Source organism: Coregonus clupeaformis, chromosome 33 (assembly GCF_020615455.1).
Source record: "Coregonus clupeaformis isolate EN_2021a chromosome 33, ASM2061545v1, whole genome shotgun sequence".
Classification (NCBI taxonomy): Eukaryota; Metazoa; Chordata; class Actinopteri; order Salmoniformes; family Salmonidae; genus Coregonus; species Coregonus clupeaformis.
This window is the reverse complement of record NC_059224.1, coordinates 15,568,227-15,586,198: the sequence shown is the minus strand read 5'-3', so window position 1 is coordinate 15,586,198 and position 17,972 is coordinate 15,568,227. Positions and strand designations below refer to the sequence as shown.

General features: G+C 45.9%; 1 protein-coding gene across 11 annotated transcripts in view; it reads left to right on the top strand.

The window, feature by feature from the left end:
- Nucleotides 1-17,972, top strand: part of LOC121548866 (protein enabled homolog) — a 140,632-nt gene that overhangs the window by 44,492 nt on the left and 78,168 nt on the right. The window contains exon 1 of one of the 11 annotated variants that reach the window (XM_045210149.1): nt 3,739-4,072. The exons of the other annotated variants lie outside the window; for them this stretch is intronic. Coding sequence (XP_045066084.1) covers nt 4,059-4,072 — 14 coding nt within the window. The 5' untranslated portion in view covers nt 3,739-4,058. Of the gene's footprint in view, nt 1-3,738; nt 4,073-17,972 lie in introns of those variants that run through there. 11 annotated transcript variants of the gene reach the window in all.

Sequence of the window (17,972 nt, the reverse complement as noted above, 5' to 3'; positions counted from 1 at the left end):
GCCACCACTAACCCAGTAATGTTTAACAGCTGTCTGTACTGTAACACAAATCTCCCTCCCTTCCTCCTTCCCTCCATCCATCTTTCCCTCATCGCAACATTTCTTCCTCTTGGTCGTGACTTGTTAAAGTGCAGCAAAGATGCTGATCTGATCTCCTTAGGCCCCTGTACACCTGGCGCATCTCAGCTGATATATAATTAATAGTCCCAGCGCTTTGAAGTCAGTGATGCCATGATGCAGTGCATTGCGTTGCCTGGCGAAATGTTAAAGTTAAAGGCAAAAGACTGGAAAATTGCTTAACACTTTCCTGATTCACTCTCTTTTTCTCCCCAATCTGTTTTGTTATTCAGGCCGGGGTCCCACAAGGCTCGGTAGCACTGCCACACATTACTGTTTTTGCCAGTGTGATCTGAACAGGGACTGACTTGTCTTGTCTGTACAGAGAAAACAGAAGGGAAAGAGAAGAGCCTTTGGGCAGCTGGGTGTCGTCCTTAGTTTAGCAACGAAAGGCACATTTATTAATCGCTCTGTAGTTTCCCTGCCATTCTCTCTGTTGTACATTTTCTTGTGAACTGCCTTGGTTGCCTGTCAGTGGTCAGACTCAGCCGTGACCTTTTTCCCTCCCCGAGGGCAGAAGAGTGCTGACTTACTGCTTGATTACAGCTTGATTACTCATTCTGCTCTTTGTTTCTCAGCTTTCATCCAGACTTGCTCAGACGCTGGACAGATAACGGGGAAGACCGAGGGGATACTGGTATATCAGTCCTGATTTATGTCCCTTCATTGGGATAGGGTTAAAGGGCTCCTTAAAAGGGGTATTGATTTCCGGGCATTCTGATGTCATGTAGTCATGGAGCGCAGCTGGAATGGGTGGAGGTGATTTAAGCAGGTGGTCCTGTACAGTTTAGTGATTAATGTCTCCTCATCAAGCCTCTCCCACAAAGTGATAACGCTGAAGTAGATCATCTGATCATCTGCCGCCTGCATGGTATTGGTGCTTCTGGAAATAAGAGCCTCCTCAAAGTCCCTTCAGGATTCTTTACTTAAGATCCAGGAAGATCTATGATGTTGTCCTCCTCAGCTGCCTACGCCATTCATTTTGCTGAACGATTGGTTCCTGTCATTGATGTCATGCTTGTCTGAATGTGTTTAGCTATTCCTTCCCCCTATCTGTGAGGTACTGGAGCCTAAATGGCTGTGATTCTGAACATGACCAATGGAAAAACACTCATTTGTTTGCGCTTTTAATAAGGACAACCATCTTCTTCGTGACTCCTGTAAGGCCAAGCAAGGTGGAAAATCTTAATACTCATCACTGTTTCAAGCCCTGAATCCCAAGGTGAAAATAATGTTCTGACTGGCTGGCATCGTGGCTGCATCTTAGCTGCAGGCTGTAGAAGTGAAGAACTGAATCATTCATGCCTCCTTGATAGTGGTCTTACCTCCTTCCTTTTTTTCTCTCTGTCCTTTTTTTCACTCTTTTTTTTTCTCTCTCGCTCTCTCTCTCTCTCTCTCTCACCTCTCTCTCTCTCTCTCTCTCTCTCTCTCTCTCTCTCTCTCTGTGCCTCTCTCTGTCTGGCATCTTAGTTGCAGGCTTTAGAAGTGAATAACTGAATCATTCATTGAGTGGTCTTATCTCTCTCTACACCTTCCTCCCTTTTTCTTTCTCTGTCCATCTCTCTTTCTCTCTTCCTGTTCTCTTCTCTCTCTCGCTCTCTTTCTTTCTCAGCTGTAGAGAGAGAGCGAGAGGGAGAGATGGCTCTGACTGAGTCACCTGCCAAGCATGCCCCAGCCACCTGTTGTGACATTAAACTCAAAATACCACCACATACCCAGGAGGGTGGCACAGAGCAGAGGTGTCTCACCACCCCCCTCCCTCCCTCGCACCATGTGTGCTGCCGAGAGGTGGTAGGGGAGGGGGAGATAGAGGGGTGGGAGAGCGCAGAACCCCTTTCTCACACATGGTCGGCCTGGCTTGCCTAGCTTTAGGGGCATTACACAGGTGAATACCACTGTCTGTTTATGGCTGTGGTGGTTGGGGTACCAAACATATGTGGGTTGCGTGCATGTTGCGGTTAATTTATAGATCATTTATAGACCGTTAAAGTGTGTGTGTTCTCAGTACATGTTTGGTACGCCAGTAGTGAGTGTGTTCTTTTGTGAGTGCAGGCCGTAATTGAATCGTACAGCTCTTAATGTGAGACCAGTGTTTTGACAGTTCTTGACTTGCAGGTTACTGAACGTGTGACGAATAGCTCTCATGTAAGTGCTTTTTTCCGTCAATGCAATGAATTCCCAGGGCAGATGTATTTTTTCTCAACTGGGGTTTTATCTTCGATTAACAGAAACCTAGGTGGACAATAGTGTCACAATTCACTATGTCATTTTTTGTTTAGCATGTAAACCGACTCTGTGCTGCACAGTGATTTAGTCATCTATAGTGAGATGAATCTCATAGACGAGGTATGGAAATGTTTCTGCTCAATCAGGGGTGCCCTAGTCAACACCCAGATTAACAGCAGTTTTTATGGGTGCATGGGTGACTGGGGTCCTGATTTATGACTGTGCATCTGCTGGGACAGCCCTGCTCTGTCCTGTGACCGACCTGGTCCTTCTCCTGCAGCTGACCTATCACTCACTCCCACTCTCATGGCAAACCAACAGCCGCTTCACATGCGGTGAGGTCTGGAATCACTCCTCTCTCTGCCGCCCACCCTCGCCTCACGCCATGACCAGAATGCATCTGTTCTGTCAGACCTCCTGGGGCCTTATGGAAGGGGGAAGTAGAATCATTGGAAGTGGAGTTGGTAGACATTGTCTCAAACCACTGATACAGATATTTTTCACCCCTCTAATGGTTAGCCTAAGATTAAGATTATGGGTCTGGTAATCTGATCCTAAATCTATGGTTAAGGGCAACTTTGACCTCAAGCTGTTAAGGTAACTGTGAGCGAGTGGTAGGGTTCTGTGGTTTTATCAGCCAGGGTTAAAAATGCCCCCCCTGCTGTAGGGGTTATGACATGGTTAATCCTCTCCTCTCTCACTGTGCTGACAGATTGCTTATAACAAACATGGAGTAGCTAGTACAGGAGGAGAGGTGTGTCCAGATGAATGTTGTTGGCTGAAGGTTGTGTGTGGGAGAGTGTTAGCTCAAGGGCGTGTGTTGACGTGCAGAGAAAGGCCAGTCTCCCGACCCCGTCATCCTGACCCCAGGAGCAATGCCATACCCTCAGTGCTCTTTCTATACTGTAGCCTACATGCATACATGTTACATAAGCCTTTAGCACAGCTGATTCTGGTCATGTGCATTCATTTTCAGACAATGGATCCACCCTAGCTTTGTAGTTTATAATCATCATCACCTGCAGAAAGGGGAAATTCTTCCTGTCAAACGTGTGTCATGACTCAACGACAACGCCTGGTTAAGCCTCGTTAAGACGCTACGAAACACAGCTAATTCTGCCTGGTTATTATGATAAGTCGATTCTGGAGGGAGACTGAGAATGAGAGAGGAGAGACTGGGTTGGGATAGAGAGCGAGAGGGTGGAGAAGAAAGCTCTGCTGAACTGCGCCCGAGCTATAAACCTGTGTGTGTGTGCGCACAGTGATTTAATCTTCTCCAAACGTGATCTTCCCTTAACAACTGACTGGCTGGGAGAGGAGAGCGCCTGTTGCCAGGTTACCCCTCTACCACTGTGACAAGCCGGATTCAGCATCAGCAGCCGTTCACATCACAGTGCTAGGCTAGCATGGAGCAGCATCACTGACTAGCTGGCTGACTTGCAGCACCTATCCATCGCTTCATCATGACTAACTGATGCCTTTTTAAGAAGGGGGCATCAACATGAATCCGAGAGTGTGGTAGAGCGAAAGGCGGACGGAGGAACAGACTGCACCGCTCTGCGTCTGGCAGCAGTAACGGCGACCGTTGGGCACTGAGGCTTGGGGAGCGTCGTGGATAGGTTGAAGGGGGGGCTGGGGGAGAGCCATGCAGCTCTACACACTGCAAGGCTTCAAACTTCATCCTCAATGAAAGATCATGCGTCTTGTCTTCCAAAATGGACCTCTACCGGTACGTACTGTAGCCTCCCTGCCTGCTGTACTGTATAGTCTAATATAGTACTAGATTCCTCCTCTCTGCGTTGGATCTTTGTTGGATTGTCTCTCAGTACAGAATGTGCCTGCTGCCTGTCAGTCTTGTCTTTCTCATCAAAGCAACTGTTGCATATTCAAGCCAAGCAGAGCCTCTAGGCTTTTGGTGTCTTGAACACATCTTGATGGGTTGGACAGGAATGGCTTCACATAAAGCCTTAATGTATAACAGATATACAGTGAGGGGGAAAAGTATTTGATCCCCTGCTGATTTTGTATGTTTGCCCACTGACAAAGAAATGATCGGTCTATAATTGTAATGGTTGGTTTATTTGAACAGTGAGAGACAGAATAACAACAACAAAAAAATCCAGAAAAACGCATGTCAAAAATGTTATAAATTGATTTGCATTTTAATGAGGGAAATAAATATTTGACCCCCTCTCAATCAGAAAGATTTCTGGCTCCCAGGTGTCTTTTATACAGGTAATGAGCTGAGATTAGGAGCACACTCTTAAAGGGAGTGCTCTTAATCTCAGCTTGTTACCTGTATAAAAGACACCTGTCCACAGAAGCAAGCAATCAATCAATCAGATTCCAAATTCTCCACCATGGCCAAGACCAAAGAGCTCTCCAAGGATGTCAGGGACAAGATTGTAGACCTATACAAGGCTGGAATGGGCTACAAGACCATCGCCAAGCAGCTTGGTGAGAAGGTGACAACAGTTGGTGCGATTATTTGCAAATGGAAGAAACACAAAAGAACTGTCAATCTCCCTCGGCCTGGGGCTCCATGCAAGATCTCACCTCGTGGAGTTGCAATGATCATGAGAACGGTGAGGAATCAGCCCAGAACTACACGGGAGGATCTTGTCAATGATCTCAAGGCAGCTGGGACCATAGTCACCAAGAAAACAATTGGTAACACACTACGCCGTGAAGGACTGAAATCCTGCAGCGCCCGCAAGGTCCTCCTGCTCAAGAAAGCACATATAAATGCCCGTCTGAAGTTTGCCAATGAACATCTGAATGATTCAGAGGAGAACTGGGTGAAAGTGTTGTGGTCAGATGAGACCAAAATCGAGCTCTTTGGCATCAACTCAATGCGCCGTGTTTGGAGGAGGAGGAATCCTGCCTATGACCCCAAGAACACCATCCCCACCGTCAAACATGGAGGTGGAAACATTATGCTTTGGGGGTGTTTTTCTGCTAAGGGGACAGGACAACTTCACCGCATCAAAGGGACGATGGACGGGGCCATGTACCGTCAAATCTTGGGTGAGAACCTCCTTTCCTCAGCCAGGGCATTGAAAATGGGTTGTGGATGGATATTCCAGCATGACAATGACCCAAAACACACGGCCAAGGCAACAAAGGAGTGGCTCAAGAAGCACATTGGCTAGGCCACTCCAAAACCTTAGTCTCCAGACCTTAATCCCATAGAAAATCTGTGGAGGGAGCTGAAGGTTCGAGTTGCCAAACGTCAGCCTCGAAACCTTAATGACTTGGAGAAGATCTGCAAAGAGGAGTGGGACAAAATCCCTCTTGAGATGTGTGCAAACCTGGTGGCCAACTACAAGAAACGTCTGACCTCTGTGATTGCCAACAAGGGTTTTGCCACCAAGTACTAAGTCATGTTTTGCAGAGGGGTCAAATACTTATTTCCCTCATTAAAATGCAAATAAATTTAACATTTTTGACATGCGTATTTCTGGATTTTTTGTTGTTGTTATTCTGTCTCTCACTGTTCAAATAAACCTACCATTTAAAATTATAGACTGATCATGTCTTTGTCAGTGGGCAAACGTACAAAATCAGCAGGGGATCAAATACTTTTTTCCCTCACTGTAGGTGAAGAAAGAGTTTGGGCCGTTAATGTCTATTGTGGCATTATTCCCCTGGTATGATGTTAGATGTCTTTCCTGACGCAGATGTTGGTGTTACTGTTACAATGAGTGGCTCTCAGATGCTGCTGTTTCTATGCTCATTGTATCATTCTCCTGCATAGCTCCCTAAGGAGCAGTAGATATGTACACTACTTAATCTGGCTGCCGGAACATTAAGCAAGCCATAAACATCATGTTAAGCAAAGGAGGATCCTCATCAAATATTTCTATCAGTTTCTTCACATATCAGTCCAATGTGCACTGACACAAAATCATCGTTTAACTTGGCATATACATTTGGGAATGTTTTCAAGTAACATTTTTCAGGCCTCACCAGTGTTCTCTCCCTTTTCATTTGAAAGTTCCACTGTGGATTGATGTATTAGGAAAGAGTCTAGCTTTCTAAATCCCATGTTTAGTAAAAACAACACAAACAACTTGGCCAATCTACCCTGAGCCTAATGAAAACCAGTAGTTCCCAGCCAGTTCCCATGCAGCCCAACAGGGCCTGTTCTGTTAGCCCAGGGGGTCATAGGAGATTGATGGCTGTGTTCCATATGAATCCCCCTCTGTGACTGGCTGAATGGCAGCCCACAGTGCCCCATGGGACTCCTCCAGTACAAAACTGGTCCCAGTTAGCACTCACCTGCTACTTTCTCACCGCCCCACAAGCCACCCTGTAAATGCCTGATGAGGTTGGCGTGTTCACAAACACAGTGCTGCTGCTGTCACTCACACAAGCTAGCAGTGTGCTCACAAGGTCAAAGCCTCCAGAGGGTTGTGGCAACAAGCAAACTAAGTTTCCCCTCAAACGCCTTCTGTATGACAACATGTTTTTCTTTCGGTTGCATTGGTTTTTGGTTGCATTGGCTCTGTCAGCATTTTGTAGTCTAATTCCGTTGATGTGGAACCTGTTTGGGTTGTTTTTTGCTTTGTGATTTGAGTAATGATTCCTTCACACCTGGTGAAAGCAGGTTCAGTTTTGGTATGACAACAATGGATTACAATGTCTCTCCCACACCTCACCACTAGTCCCTCTCTTGCCTTTAGAACCCCAGGGATTCCTCCGCCATCCCCCAGGGGGTCTTTCTGGTGCTCGTTACCATGGTGCTGTCAAAGGTCAGACCAATTACAGCCATCTACCTGTTGTGTCTTTCCATCTACCTGTTGATCACACCAGGGAAGGACCCCAGTAATCTTCATTAGGGTGGAACTGAATCCACAGGGATGTTTTCAGTGTTCTTCAATTGAACCCACAACCCTGGACGACGCAAACGGCATGCTCTACCAACTGAGCTACATCCCTGCCGGCCATTCCCTCCCCTACCCTGGACGACGCTGGGCCAATTGTGCGCCGCCCCATGGGTCTCCCGGTCGCAGACGGCTACGACAGAGCCTGGATTCGAACCAGGATCTCTAGTGGCACAGCTAGCACTGCGATGCAGTGCCTTAGACCACTGCGCCACTCGGGAGGTACTGAGAATATCACATGATAAGAACGAGGCTTCACAGAAGAGAATAAAGTTGAGTCCCATTTCCACTAATCTCCTCAAAGCAAGCAAAGGCCTCCTGTTTTCCAGCTGAGCTACATTTCACATGTTAATTGTGCCCAAGTACTTTGTGATCGCCTCTACTGCATGAGCCCCAGTGTCAACAGCTCACAAAGTCATCGTTATAAAGGTATTAGCGCTCATTCAGTCGCCTCCCAACTGTACTTTTTTTAGAGTGTGTTCCTGTCTGTGTGCCAGTCGCTAAGAGCAGCCTCCCCTGGCTCATAAACACAGCCCATCTACTGGAGCTGCAGCCCCAGCAAGCCAGCTAGAAGAGATCACCTAAGGGGCTGGCCCGCCTGCCTGTTTTTACAGTGACGATGCCTCACATTGTCCTGCCTAGCAAGCAGCATGAATGAACACTGGCTCTCTCTCTCATTCTCTCTTGCTCTCTCTCTCCCTTTCTATCTATGTCTATCCCTCTCTTCCCACCAAATCTGCTGGTGTTATGGATGACTCATGGCAGTGAGTGGTGTGTATTTTTAAGCCGTCAGTTCGCTCCCTCTGGGTTGGGTAGGGTTGGTGGTGGGGAGGAGTGGGTTGCCTGTGTATGGCTGTTGTGGAGGATAATCAGACTGCACTATGTAATGACAGAGTCCAGGCTGTGGCCATAAGCCTTACTCGCTTCGCGTACAAACTGTTACATTCTCTCGATTCTTCACTCTCTCCCTCCCCACCCATGGACATGCATGCAAGCAGAGTGACACATACGCACAGTCTCACACACACACACACACACACACACAGGCAATAGGTCAGTCCCTCCTGTCTGATAATTATCTCTCTCTCTCTCTCTCTCTCTCTCTCTCTCTCTCTCTCTCTCTCTCTCTCTCTCTCTCTCTCTCTCTCTCTCTCTCTCTCTCTCTCTCTCTCTCTCTCTCTCTCTCTCTCTCTCTCTCTCTCTCTCTCTCTCTCTCTCCTCTCTCTCTCTCTTCCCCAGCTATGCGGAAGCAGCCAGAGATCCACATAAAAACCCACCCACATACACACAGTGTTGCTAAGGTGATATTTTCTGCTCTCTTTACACTGGGAATGTTCCCCCTGCACTCTGACATGCTGTGGAGGGGATGGAGAGCACACACACACACACACACACACAACCTTGTCTTTTATGGACCAGTCAAAGTTGTCAGTACAACCTTTAACCATTTAAGGCAACAGCTTGGACTTAGAAACTCCTGAATCTACTGTTGAGTATTGCTACTCCTGACGATCAAGGCTTTTCTTTCTAGTTCTGTTACATTATTTAGTCATTTCAAAAAATGTAATGTATTTCATTCTTACATTGGGACTGACAGTGCATACAAGGCTAACAAGACCACAAAGTGCTCCAATGCTCCTATGTTATCTAGCCAACTCTTATAACGATCTGCCACTGACTGTTGTCATGTCAGACATGCTTGCTAGAGCACATACAGATGGGACCAGACTATGAAGAAACCATTTCATGAAGCAAATGAATTCCTTATTGATGACATAATCACTTGGGTGTCTTGTAAGTTGTATACAAGCTGAAGCAGAGTGAGAGGACAAGGTGTTTCCGTGATTAGCCTGCTAGCATTAGCCTTGATACTGGATCTCCATGTATTTCTCAGCAGGGGTCTGGTGAAGTTGGTCCTATGTCTAGCCGTGTGGAACACCTCCAACTGACTGGGACTTTGCTAAGACTTACCCCACACCAGTGTGTCGCCAGTGTTTTATGTTAATGCTAACTCTAGTGTAATTGTGTTTCCATCAGGAGTGTGACTCTAAAGACTTGAGGTTATCAGAATCAACAACCTCTGCATCATCAAGACTGTTGCTTTGTGAGAAGGTGTTAAAGTTCACAGCCATTGTTATGTAATGCAACTGAAAAGTACCAGTGTCCCGGCATTGGCCTAAGTCAGAGCAGGTCTGCCGGAGCCATGGTCCAGTGAGACACGAGTGCCGGCCCGCGTAGATGGAAAAATAAAAGTCTGAGCCTTTTGGGTAAAACACCGGGGTAAATCTCAGATAGAAACTCCACATTATGTTAACAGTCTCTTCACACCAACACCTCCACCTACACTGGGCCTCTAACAGTTTGAGGATCAGCAGGCTTCTGGCACCTCAATCATCAGTGAATTTTCAGCAGTGGCATTTCTCACCCCTTCCCTTCTGCTCTTCTACCATAGCTGAGAGGAATCCAGAGTATTGTCTGCTCTTGGTTTGTAGCCGTCCTGGGCTTTGGAGAAAGTGTTGAAACGGAGGAGTGTATAAACTACCTCTGTGGATGTTTGCTGCGCAAACCATCACGTCACATTCTGTGCTCTGTTGAAGGAAGAGCTCTAGAAATGGAACAGTCCACTATTTGCTCACATGATGAGTTGTAAGGCTAACGTTTTGTCCCATCTCTAGCCAGCAGTACTCTGGTGTCAGGCTAGCCCATCTCTAACCAGCAGTACTCTGGTGTCAGGCTAGCCCATCTCTAACCAGCAGTACTCTGGTGTCAGGCTAGCCCATCTCTAACCAGCAGTACTCTGGTGTCAGGCTAGCCCTGAGTTTCTGCTCCTTCTCACCCCTGTGTGAGTGACACTAGGTGGTGGCCACCTGAGAGGGGCTGGTTGTGGCAAAGTGGAGACTAGTACTATGCTGGCATTCTCACTCTGGTGCACTGGAGGCCCATGTGGGGAGGTGTGCTGTACTGTGCTGTGCTGCTTCCCCTCCAGCTGCGGTGTGTATGCGTTTGCACTTTCTTGGTTTGGGAAATATCCTGGCAACCAGCCGTTGGTGGATCAGTGTTCTAGGCTAGCCCCAGTGGTGTGTCTACCATCTACAGTGCATTCGGAAAGTATTCAGACCCCTTGACTTTTTCCACATTTTGATACGTTACAGCCTTATTCTAAAATTGATTAAATAGTTTTTCCCCCTCATCAATCTACACACAATACCCCATAATAACAATGCAAAAACAGGTTTTTAGATTTTTTTTGCAAATGTATACAAAAATAAATACATTAAATATCAAATTTACATAAGTATTCAGACTCTTTACTCAGTACTTTGTTGAAGCACCTTTGGCAGCGATTACAGCCTCGAGTCTTATTGGGTATGACACTACAAGCTTGGCACACCTGTATTTGGGGATTTTCTCCCATTCTTCTCTGCAGATCCCCTCAAGCTCTGTCAGGTTGGATGGGGAGCGTTGCTGCACAACTATTTTCAGGTCCCTCCAGAGATGTTCGATCGGGTTCAAGTCCAGGCTCTGGCTGGGCCACTCAATGACATTCAGGGACTTGTCCTGAAGCCACTCCTGCATTGTCTTGGCTGTGTGCTTAGGGTTGTTGTCCTTTTGGAAGGTGAACCTTCGCCCCAGTCTGAGGTCATGAGTGCTCTGGAGCAGGTTTTCATCAAGGATCTCTCTGTACTTTGCTCAGTTCATCTTTCCCTCAATCCTGACTAGTCTCCCAGTCCCTGCCGCAGAAAACCATCCCCACAGCATGATGCTGCCACCACCATGCTTCACCGTAGGGATGGTGCCAGGTTTCCTCAGAACAGAGAATCTTGTTTCTCATGGTCTGAGAGTACTTTAGGTGCCTTTTGGCAAACTCCAAGCGGGCTGTCATGTGCCTTTTACTGAGGAGTGGCTTCCATCTGGCCACTCTACCATAAAGGCCTGATTGGTGGAGTGCTGCAGAGATGGTTCTCCCATCTCCACAGAGGAACTCTGGACCTCTGTCGGAGTGACCATCGGGTTCTTGGTCACCTCCCTGACCAAGGCCCTTCTCCCCCAATTGCAGAGTTTGGCTGGGCGGCCAGCTCTAGGAAGAGTCTCGGTGGTTCCAAACTTCTTTCATTTAAGAATGATGGGGGCCACTGTGTTCTTGGGGACCTTTTTTAATGCTGAAGACATTTTTTGGAGCCCTTCCCCAGATCTGTGCCTCGACACAATCATGTTTCAGAGCCATACTTCATGGCTTGGTTTTTGCTCTGACATGCATTGTCAACTGTGGGACCTTATGTAGACAGGTGTGTGCCTTTCCAAATAATATCATGTCCAATCTATTAAATTTACCACAGGTGGACTCCAATCAAGTTGTAGAAACATCTTAAGGATGATCAAAGGAAACAGGATGAATCTGAGCTCAATTTCGGACGCGCCTGTCTCCCATCACTGCTCCATGAACAGCCACCCAGCCCTCAACCATGGCCCTCTTCCCTGGCCCTCTTCCCTGGCCCTCTCATCCAGCCACAGGGGCCACATAGATGTGGTCCCCAGCTTCTTCTGTGAGTCAGAGCAGACACCATGGAAATTCCCTTCTCTTCTGTCTTAGGGCCTCAAAGTTGAGTCAAAGCCCAAAACAAACATGTTTTATTTAAATCTACTCAGAGCCTCAACATGAGTTGTGGGAAAAAGCCACTGTCCTTCGTGTTTCTTTGTCTTACTTTGCTTTGTTTGGATTTACAGGGTTTGTCCCATTTTTCAGCTTGGAAAATGGCCTCTGCCCAGACTGAGTGTAGAGCCTAGTTCAGCCTCTTATTAAAGCCAACAATAGCCATGGCATTAAAACTGCGGACAGATACCCATGCCAACATTCCTGTTTGTTAAACCCTAACCGCTGCATGCAAGTACACCATTTAGAGATCAGGGTTTCCTCTACTCTCTCTGTGGCTATGTGGAAAATACACAACTGTCGACCAAGGCCTCCCTTTTGGTGTTGTGCCTACAGGGGACAGAGGAAGCGGTGGAGGGAAGTGCTGTCTGTCTGCCCCTGGGAAGACTGACTGACTGACTGACTGACTGACTGACTGACTGACTGACTGACTGACTGACTGACTGACTGACTGACTGACTGACTGACTGACTGACTGACTGACTGACTGACTGACTGACTGACTGACTGACTGACTGACGAGTCTTTCTGAAGGTAATCCAGAAACTGTTCTCTGCAGTTTAATTGTAAGAATTGGACATTCTGACAAAGTCTGTTCATTCGACTGTGTTGAAAATAACGATTTGGACCTTTTTACAGACATAAACAATGGAGTGTTCCTTCAAAAAGAATTTGCCTTCCTGTTCTTAGCAATAACAATCAGAGCGGTGATACATTGACCATTTGCCATGTATTCTTTGGTAGGGAAATAGAAGGCAGGCGCTGTATTGCATAAGCAGGCCTAGCTAGTCCCTGGAGCGCTTTTCACAGTTCTGCTGGCTATGACATCACCAGCGCTAGCTGCCTCCTCTCTGTGCTCTCTCCTCTCTGTGCTCTCTCACAGCCAGGCTCTTTGATGTTATATTTTGATATAGAGACGTTAACATTAATGAAGGGACAGAAACCCTCTCCTATACCTGTTCCAATTCCACCAGCTCAACGTTACAGCTTCATGGGTGTGTTTGTACCTGTCTAAATGTGGTGTTTGTGTGTCTGTTGTGTACTGTAGTGTGTGTGTACTGTACTGCACTGTACTGTAGTGTGTCTGCCTGTGTGTGTGTACTGTACTCTGTGGTTTGTGTACTGTGTGTGTGTGTGTGTATTTACTATGTACAGTACCAGTCGAAAGTTTGGACACCTACTCATTCCAGGGTTTTTCTTTATTTTCACTATTTTCTATATTGTAGAATAATAGTGAAGACATCAAAACTATGGAATAACACATATGGAATCATGTAGTAACCAAAAAATTGTTAAACAAATCAAAATATATTTTATATTTGAGATTCTTCAAATAGCCACCGTTTGCCTTGATGACAGCTTTGCACACTCTTGGCATTATCTCAAGCAGCTTCACCTGGAATGCTTTTCCAACAGTCTTGAAGGGAGTTCCCACATATGCTGAGCACTTGTTGGCTGCTTTTCCTTCACTCTGCGGTCCGACTCATCCCAAACCATCTCAATTGGGTTGAGGTCGGGGGATTGTGGAGGCCAGGTCATCTGATGCACCACTCCATCACTCTCCTTCTTGGTAAAATAGCCCTAACACAGCCTGGAGGTGTGTTGGGTCATTGTCCTGTTGAAAAACAAATGATAGTCCCACTAAGCCAAAACCAGATGGGATGGCGTATCGCTGCAGAATTCTGTGGTAGCCATGCTGGTTAAGTGTGTCTTGAATCTTAAATAAATCACAGACAGTGTCACCAGCAAAACACCCCCACACCATAACAACTCCTCCTCCATTTCCACCGGTCTAATGTCCATTGCTCGTGTTTCTTGGCCCAAGCAAGTCTCTTCTTCTTATTGGTGTCTTTTAGTAATGTTTTTTTTACAGCAATTTGACCATGAAGGCCTGATTCACACAGTCTCCTCTGAACAGTTGATGTTGAGATGTGTCTGTTACTTGAACTCTGTGAAGCATTTATTTGGGCTGCAATTTCTGAGGCTGGTAACTCTAATGAACTTATCCTCTGCAGCAGAGGTAACTCTGGGTCTTCCATTCCTGTGGCGGTCCTCATGAGAGCCAGTTTCATCATAGCGGTTAGTTTTTGCGACTGCACTTGAAGAAACTTTCAAAGTAATTTTTTGAGCTATTCCTGCCATAATATGGACTTGGTCTTTTACCAAATATGGCTATTTTCTGTATACCCCCCTACCTTGTCACAACACACCTGATTGGCTCAAAGGCATTAAGAAGGAAAGAAATTCCACAAATTAACTTTTAAGAAGGCACACCTGTTAATTGAAATGCATTTCAGGTGAATACCTCATGAAGCTGGTTGAGAGAATGCCAAAAGTGTGCAAAGCTGTCATCAAGGCAAAGGCTAGCTATTTGAAGAATCTCAAATATAAAATTTGATTTGTTTAACCATTTTTTGGTTACTACATGATTCCATATGTGTTATTTCATAATTTTGATGTCTTCACTATTATTCTACAATATAAAAAAGAAAGAAAAACCCTTGAATGAGTAGGTGTGTCCAAACTTTTGACTGGTACTGTATAAGGGGGTGGTGTTAGTGGTATTCAGAGTGGAGTACTCTACTACCCTGTCCTTCAGAGAGGCTGAAGAGAGCCCAGAGGCAGCTGTTTAAGTGTACTGAGAGCAGACAGAGCAGACTGAGAGGAACTAATAGGGAGAAGAGAGGCTCTGAATGGGATCAGGACTATGATGAGAAGGTCTGGGTCTGTCTGGGTCTACTCAACTAAGCATTAAGGCAACACAATACTAGCCTATAACCTCCATTGAGTTAGAGAAGCCACTGTCCTTAGCTTTGTTTTCCTACACAGCTAGCTACAAATCTACTAGGTAGGCAGGACTCTACAACAACCTACATTGAGAAGCTAGCTACTTTCCTTTACATTTGTTTTGCTTTACGTCCATTCTTGTGAATCCCATTTAGCTTCACAGTGATGCGAATAACCTTTCTGGGTCTCTCAGTCTCTCTGTTATGACAACAGTAAGCCGTTGTACACTAACACGCATTATTCAACCCATATGTGTTTGAGAGGGTGGTCAGCCAATTGCTTAGATGACTGTGCAGATTTGGGGTGAAAGAAGTGAAAATTAAGGGGTAATGAGCGACCTCTGATCCGACAACTGATGTTTAAGGGGAAGGGCAGTCCACCACCAATGCTATGTTGCTACCTCAAGCCCACTCGGAGGGCTGAGACTGCGCTAGACACTTGGTTTGGGGTTGGATTCCTCTGGGTTTCAGTTGCCTGTGGTTGGAAAGTGGTGGCGGATCAGAGCCAAAGGCCTTAGTTATGTTCCAGATTCTCTCTGGTGGTTTAGACTAGAGCACTATACTTCATTACACGTCTCCTACAAGAGTCCCGTGAAACAAGGAAACCAGTGGAAATGTGAAACAAGGGAATCTTGTAATAAGAGCTTGGTTATAAAATGTATTTGAATACTGAGTAGAGCAGAAGCCCATGAATAAATTACAGCGTGTTCCATTTCCATTGTTCTTTTCGATTCATTTGCATTGTATTTTATAACTACAGTGAGGGAAAAAAGTATTTGATCCCCTGCTGATTTTGTACGTTTGCCCACTGACAAAGACATGATCAGTCTATAATTTTAATGGTAGGTTTATATGAACAGTGAGAGACAGAATAACAAAAAAATCCAGAAAAATGCATGTAAAAAATGTTATAAATTGATTTGCATTTTAATGAGGGAAATAAGTATTTGACTCCTCTGCAAAACATGACTTAGTACTTGGTGGCAAAACCCTTGTTGGCAATCACAGAGGTCAGACGTTTCTTGTAGTTGGCCACCAGGTTTGCACACATCTCAGGAGGGATTTTGTCCCACTCCTCTTTGCAGATCTTCTCCAAGTCATTAAGGTTTCGAGGCTGACGTTTGGCAACTCGAACCTTCAGCTCCCTCCACAGATCCTTAATGTGCTTCTTCTTGAGCCACTCCTTTGTTGCCTTGGCCGTGTGTTTTGGGTCATTGTCATGCTGGAATACCCATCCATTTTCAATGCCCTGGCTGAGGGAAGGAGGATCTCACCCAAGATTTGACGGTCATGGCCCTGTCCATCGTCCCTTTGATGCGGTGAAGTTGTCCTGTCCCCTTAGCAGAAAAACACCCCCAAAGCATAATGTTTCCACCCCCATGTTTGACGGTGGGGATGGTGTTCTTGGGGTCATAGGCAGCATTCCTCTTCCTCCAAACACGGCGAGTTGAGTTGATGCCAAAGAGCTCCATTTTGGTCTCATCTGACGACAACACGTTCACCCAGTTCTCCTCTGAATCATTTAGATGTTCATTGGCAAACTTCAGACGGCCCTGTATATGTGCTTTCTTGAAACAGGGGGGACCTTGCGGGCGCTGCAGGATTTCAGTCCTTCACGGCGTAGTGTGTTACCAATTGTTTTCTTGGTGACTATGGTCCCAGCTGCCTTGAGATCATTGACAAGATCCTCCCGTGTAGTTCTGGGCTGATTCCTCACCGTTCTCATGATCATTGCAACTCCACGAGGTGAGATCTTGCATGGAGCCCCAGGCCGAGGGAGATTGACAGTTATTTTTGTGTATCTTCCATTTGCGAATAATCACACCAACTGTTGTCACCTTCTCACCAAGCTGCTTGGTGATGGTCTTGTAGCCCATTCCAGCCTTGTGTAGGTCTACAATCTTGTCCCTGACATCCTTGGAGAGCTCTTTGGTCTTGGCCATTGTGGAGAGTTTGGAATCTGATTAATTGATTGCTTCTGTGGACAGGTGTCTTTTATACAGGTAACAAGCTGAGATTAAGAGCACTCCCTTTAAGAGTGTGCTCCTAATCTCAGCTCCTTACCTGTATAAAAGACACCTGGGAGCCAGAAATCTTTTGGATTGAGAGGGGGTCAAATACTTATTTCCCTCATTAAAATGCAAATCAATTTATAACATTTTTGACATGCGTTTTTCTGGATTTTGTTGTTGTTATTCTGTCTCGCACTGTTCAAATAAAACTACCATTGAAATTATAGACTGATCATTTCTTTGTCAGCGGGCAAACGTACAAAATCAGCAGGGGATCAAATACTTTTTTCCCTCACTGTAGTTCATGGTCAACATGAGAAAAGAACTGCTTTTGACCATGTCCTTTACTATTCAATGTCATCTCTTTATCTATGCAGGAGGATTGACTGTTGTACAATACTTCCATTGTATGTCATTCACCAGTTTGTTTCTACTGAAGACTGTAGGGTTGTTATTGTTGTCAATTAGGAGCATATTAACGGGAGGTGTGCTGTATTGTCAGGTGTGTTCACACTGGGAAGATGACTGTCTTGTGGAGGTGTGTGTGTGTGTGTGTGAGACTAGGAAGCTAGCTATGTGTAGTGGGATAAGTGGGTTCAGGTCTCTTGGCAGGTTATTAGCACTCACATACAGTCTACAGCAGGCAGGCAGATGTATAACTGCCTCTGCCTGTCTAAAGCAATTCAGTTCTAAAGATAGTCATACAGGCGCTAATGGAAAGCAATAATGGAATGATGATTTTCTCGGATGAAAGAGCATAGATCATCTTCGAGCTCAGCCACAAATATTATGCGCTTTAGTTAGAATACTGTTTTTCAGATTTTTAAATCTGTTAGTGGTCTTTAAGAGTAATTTGTGCTGAGACTCTGGTACCCTTTTGTTGACAAAGCAATTTGCTGTTGCAGTTACCTTTAATGTACAGCCAGTAACCATAGCTGTTATGTCTGTGCCTACCCTGCTCTCATGGGTCATTATATCGTAGATGGAGTGATGCATGTCTCTGAGCACGAGGTTGCTTTGTGTTTATGGCTGTTTTCCTTTGAAGAGAGAGGCTGGTGACCTTCATGGCTCTGTCTGTTTGGCAGGGCATAGTTAATTTGTTATACTGCTGTATGCTGATGGGTGCTGAGAGTGAGGGGTGGGTTGGGTTCTCCCTTGCAGAAGGAGTGAGATGACGAAGGCACTACTGAGTAAGAGACCCTCCCCTGTTCCTCCCTTCCAAAGCATTATCTTCCCACATCAAGTCTGGGAGCTCCCTGCCTCCCTGTAGGCCTAGGGCCTGTCAGTGTTCAGC